This window comes from Poromitra crassiceps (genome assembly GCF_964638095.1).
Source record: "Poromitra crassiceps genome assembly, chromosome: 1".
NCBI lineage: Eukaryota > Metazoa > Chordata > Actinopteri > Beryciformes > Melamphaidae > Poromitra > Poromitra crassiceps.
The window spans coordinates 102,908,928-102,914,927 of NC_139623.1; the positions used below are offsets into that span (position 1 = coordinate 102,908,928).

Genomic DNA, 6,000 nt, shown 5'->3' on the forward strand with positions numbered 1-6,000 from the left:
ATGACATCATCACTGATGACATCATCACTGAACTATAGCCTCAGCCTTAGGGCAATCAGCCTTAGGGCAATTAATCTGCCCTAATTAAAAAATCTGGCTCTGTCAGGTCACCCGCACGGGTGCTCTTTACACTTCCTGAAAGTTTCAGCCCGATTGCATGTAAAATGGCATAGCTGTGGCTGGACAAAATTCTTGAAACAGAGAGTGGATGCCATTGCAGTGTTTCTTTCCACAATGACAACATCACAACACTTGCATGACATGTGTTGCAGCATGCAACACATGTCATGACATGAGTACATGACATGAGTACATGACGACTCTGAATTGTGTGCAGGTAAAGTGTTAGACTCATCAAGACTGCCTTTTTAGATTTAACTGTCATAAAACATAGAAATGAATAAGCTATAAATACATGAAAGTAAGTTAAAGTTACACAGTCTCTTTTATTTGCCTTTGATGGTGACAAGTCATGTTAATTACAATGGCAACCAGGACTAAGAATGACTACTGGCTGCTATACAGCAATGAAATAAAGCAGCAAATAAAATTGATAGGACAGTCTGTAATGCGATGTAAATGGTGGCATTTGAATTTTTTTTTTTACCTGTTTGAAATTCAGTTTAAATTGAATTGTAAAACAAATTCAACTTGTGAAAATCTTTCAGAGAGTCTTCTTTCAAAGAGTGTTGATTCAAGCAGTGGCATGTGACTGCTTGAGCACTGAGGTCCGCGATTGGTTTAGCCACTCATCTATTCAAAGCAGTGGAATTTGCATCCACATGTACTCAGCCAACCAGGATGAGCCTACTTAGTCCTACAGGATGGCTCCTCGCCTTACCCCTACATAGGCTAACGTAACCTTGCTCTGTATCCACTTCTCTCGAGTGCCTGAGAATGACGGCATAGCCTTGGATGGCTTCGTCTTGACACTCCACTAGCAAAGTAGGCCCAACGTGCCTGAGAATGGTCACAGTCAATTGATCCCGTCGGGCACCGCTTTGAGTGCCCTGGCACCAAGCATGCATCTCTGGGGATAGAGAACCGCCTGCCAGGCTTCTTCTGCGAGGCGCAGGCATCGCTGGAGTGATTTCCACAAGCATGTTAGAGAATCACAGGGGAAACGCCACTGCTGTTCTGGAATGGCCGGCCAATGGTAAATCTTGTTCTGCGATCACAGGCAGAGCCTCTAAGGAGTAACCCTGCTGCTCTGTGGTCGCTGAAGACTTAGTAGTGGATGCAGAGTAAAGGTCACCTTACATAGGGTGAGCAGCCATAGGGCTAAGAAGGCTCATCCTGACTGCCGTAGTTGCATGCAAATTTCAGTGCACTGAGGCAACTAGATGAGTGGCTAGAAAGCCCCGTTAGAGGGCTCCAGCTGTGATCACAACTAGATTAACCATACAAATACCTATGTGTCAATACTGAATGGGTTTCAGCCACAAGAGGGAAGGAATGACCCAGTGGTCCCTGTTCAAAACAAGCCTTGAAGGACAATTCCAGCGTGATTTACTTTTGTGATATTTTTTTTAATGTTCTATCCGTTTAATGTTAATTGTGACAGTAACAACATGCAACATAATTAAAGTCCCTGGAAACCAGAAATATTTTCTTATTATTTAGCATTTCATCACATCACAGGAACCTATGTTAATAAGCCACCAGCCACATTTGAACGATGATGAACGTTGCAAAGTATATACATTTAGGTTTGACAGTCATGGCAAAAGTCATGAGAATCAATTATATTTTAGAGTGTATTTTCTCACGCGGACTGTTTGGGCGTGTCCCGTGTGTGTGTGCGTGCAAGACTACAGGTCTCCGAGAGAGAGAGAGAGAGAGAGAGAGAGAGAGCGAGAGAGAGGGAGAGAAGGAAAGAGAGATGGAGTGCATGTGTCGAACACACACACGGTGTGTGTGTGTGTGTGTGTGTGTGTGTGTTCGCTTGTTGCTCGGAGAGGAAGAGACTGTCGCTGCGACTGCACAGCGCTACTGTGTGTGTGTGTGAGTAACCTCGCGTCACCAGGCTGTGTGTCGAGCGCTATGCTGCCTGCTCTCTCTCTCTCTCTCACTAGTCCCGAGAGAGAGAGAGAGAGAGAGAGAGAGAGCAGGCAGCATAGTGCGTGACACACAGCACACAGAGTGGGAGGGAGACAGACAGACACTGAGCGAGCGCTGTGGGGGCAAAGAAAGGACAAAAGGAGAAGGGCGGGTTGCGCACGTGTACAAAGGTTATATAGAGCTTATGACGTCATAAGATTTTGCATTTGAGCACCTCGCGCACTGCTCTCTTCAATGAGGAAGTGGAAATCCAGACCTTGTAGAAAAGTGTCGATTTTAAAGCTTTGGGTTGAAAGTAATGTATCATAATTTCTGAGGCACACAATTACTAACATAAGACCCTAAATAACATAGTTAGGACGTTTTTGTGGATTTTGGTTTCCAGGGACTTTAAATGTATTTTTTAAATGGTTTGCCAAATCTTTCTGCTTCATTCACTGCCATTCAAATCCAAACAACATAAAAAACAACTCCAGAGATGGCGGTAAATCAAATGCATCACTGAAAGTGAAGCCGACAAATGTGTTTTGCAAAGTAGCACCAGAACCAACATCAGGGTATAAACGTTTACATTTTGAAAGAAGTCCCGGTCCCGGTTTCATGTGCACATTGTGAACCCCACAAGTAACCTCACGTCACCAGGCTCTCTCAAAAGAGAGAGAGCCTGGTACCCATTAGTACAGGGAATGATCATCCGCCCTAAGACCCGCACCCCAGTTGTGTTTCCGGTGGTTCTTCTATTGGTCTTTCCACTTTGTCCAACATAGAAGGATGGTTTTATATGGTGTTAGTTCATTTTATTTTTGGAGCTACATAGCTAGATAACGCGCATCACATTTATTTACGTTACTATGACGCCCTGTTTTCAGAGCAGAATTGTTTTTTGGAGCCGTTCCCGGTGTCATCCGCCAGATGACGTGGTGTGTTTCCACCGGAAGACACGGAACGAGGGTTTTGGCCCCAGGCTAGCCACAAGAGCTGAGAAGACAGGAGTGGATTTCAGCCAAATGCTAACTTTCTCTGTGCTTTCTCTGTGGGTACATTAGGCCTACTGTAGGACATGCCTTTTGTCAATCACAACCCACTCAAGCGAGCAGACAAACCAAAGCAGGATGCTTCCATCAGCTAGTCAGTAAACTAACTTATACTATAGATCAGTGGTTCTCAAAGTGGGGTCCGGGGACCCCCAGGCATCCTTGAGGGGGTTGCAGGAGGTCCCCAGCAAAAGGGGGATCATTTATTTTCCCTATAATTCCATCCATAGTAACACAATGACAGAATGTATGACTATTTTGGTCATAGGTTTCATACACTTTCTGTAATAAAACATCTAAAAGCAAAAACTGTATCACATGGGGACCCTGGGACAAAGTCTTATCAAATGGGGGTCCGTGGTCGAATTTGTGTCAGTTTAGGGGTCCTTGACATGAAACAGGTTGAGAACCACTGCTATAGATAACTTATAGCTAATTTATCCCAAATGAACTTGGTCTTGGTCTTTGTCCTGTCCTACACAACTGCCTAAATAGCCGTCTACTTATACTGTAGGATAGAGTTATTGTTGTGCTGTTTTGGTTAAATGAAATCAATGGACACCCTCAGGCCAATCAGTATAGAGTCAATTATCACACACCAAGCATCACTTAACAAAATCTGACCGATTAGAGTGCAGAAATAGAAGCAAATGAACAGAGTGCAACCTAGCAATTAGCCGACATGCCCTTGTGTTTGTATTTTGTCCATTTAAAAGTAAGGAAGTAGCCTACTGTATGCAGCCTCAGGATATATGTTCTAAAAACATGTACTTTTTATCATCATGTATATGTGCATCATAAATTGACCCCATCCTAAAGTAGTGAACATGCCTGGATTATGGGCTTCACAAAGAATATTTACAAAGTCAAAACATCACACTTGTAAACATGAATTATATTCGCTTAGCAATAGCCACGACTTGGTGTAATCATGCATCAAGCATGTTACTAAGCTAGAATAAATGACTATATGAAAACTGGAGACTGTCTGGATATTAGAGGAAGCAGCACATGGTTGAGAACAAGTGTGTCATTGGGGTTATTAATTGGGCACCTTTCTTCTCATGGATGATTCATTGAATTAGCCCCATGACCTCCAAAAGGCTCCAGTCAAGAGTGTATTCAGATGTTGAGGAACCACCCACCTCCACACCCACTCCCAGCATCCATCAGACCTGGACTACATATTACCCTGACACTGCACCTGCATTGTGATTTACTAGACTTCATACTGGGGAGAAGTAGCCTATAGTAGCTACAAAAACACTTTCCTGGTGGGCACAAGACTGTCAAGACCACAATGTGTCTTTAAAGTAGGCTACATCTTGATTTCTACACATGCCTGTGTTACCTGTAGGCTACTGTAGACAAAATGTACACAGCAAGTCAGGGGGCAAATTTCCAGGCTACAAGCATCTTGTCCATGGCACATTAGATTTCAGCTATAGGCTATAGGACATAAGCTCCACCATCTGCACGTGAGCAACCTCTTGTGTTGACTGACCCCCCCCCCCCCCCCCCCCCCCCCCCACACACACACACACAGACAGAGGCAGCTCCAAGTCTCTCCAATTTCAGAGATAAGACTGTGAACTCTGGAAGAAAAGGCTAGTGTTATTGCACACCGAGATGAGATTGATGGACATTTATTCAATGGCAGTCTCGTTTCGGCAAAGTAAAAAAGTTGTAGCGTGGCTATCCAGACGCAATGTCTGCCATCTCAAAAACACATCCATAAGCAAACCCAATAGGACTTATCTGTCGACCGAAAACCATTCAAGGATGGTAATTAAGGCGTGCATTCAGTTGGGCTAGTATCACTGTAGCCTATCTCCCCAGTCCATTATTGTTGTTGGTTATGAATTGAGACTAAAATCTAGCTGACTGGTGTATTTCAGATTGTATATAGACACAACATTAAAATCAGAACTCATGTGGACGCACTTGACTCGATCACTTGAGCTGACAAGATCGGCGCCCATCGACGTGCTTTTTGGGGATTAACGTGGGGCAGCTGCAGCCGCAGCACGTTTATTTCAACAGCAAAGCTGTGCTATGTTTGGACTGTTCGACGTGTTTGGAAACTTACCGTCGGTTTGGGTGTACAGCAGTCCACAGAGAGAGAAATACCATAGGAGACCCATTCTGGCATATTGGTCCTGTAAGCTTATCGGCGCATGAATTCTTCTTTGGCGAACCAACCAATCATTCAATTAATCAATCAATCTTGTTTCACCTGTGCGACCTCGGGACTATTGAGTCTTTCAAGTTAATGAACCAAAACAACTGGTTTACTGTAGCCGCGGAAATCATTCACATGTCCATCCTTCCTCTCCAAGAGCGCACCAGCAGGCAGCGGTCTGTTCACCGACCCGTTGGAAATTTCTGCAGTCACCAATTGCAAACAATCACCGACGCCTATTAGACACTCCAGTTTCCGACGATGTCCCCATCCGAGCTCATTCCCCTCGTAGCCTACTTTATCGACTCCGACTGTGGCGGAAACGCGTCCATCCTGCGCGGGACAAGTGATGAGCTGAAGGTGGATGGATTCAGTCGGCGAGGTGAAGCTGCACAGTGCAGAATGGCGCGCCACACACACACAGACAGACAGCCCCTCCTCTCTGCTCTCTCCTGCCCAGCTGGAGGATGGAGATGGGCATGGCAAACCTATAGCCTACTCACAGTGTAAAAGTGTAAACACTCAACTCATAGCACTTTGAATGGTGTGGTATGCATAGGTCTACTGTGTCTCGTTAGTCGCATTCCTCCTTTTCTGACTCATATGGGCAACAATAGGGGAGACCGCGGGCATCTCGTCGCCCTTTTTGCTTTCAGTTAAATTCCTTATTTTTCACTATAGTAGCCTAGGCTAAAGCAGGCTGAATGTTTTTTTTTTTTTTTT

The 6,000-nt window shown here is 44.7% G+C and overlaps 1 protein-coding gene across 1 annotated transcript in view; it reads right to left on the minus strand.

Moving 5' to 3' along the window:
* The window catches only part of LOC310772414 (roundabout homolog 2-like), a gene marked incomplete at its 3' end in the record, with an annotated part of 203,450 nt that extends 198,177 nt beyond the window's left edge, over positions 1-5,273 (minus strand). The window contains exon 1 of the mRNA XM_083632219.1: positions 5,185-5,273. Coding sequence (XP_083488345.1) covers positions 5,185-5,239 — 55 coding nt within the window. The 5' untranslated portion in view covers positions 5,240-5,273. The remainder of the gene's footprint in view (positions 1-5,184) is intronic.
* Positions 5,274-6,000: the final 727 nt, after the last annotated feature.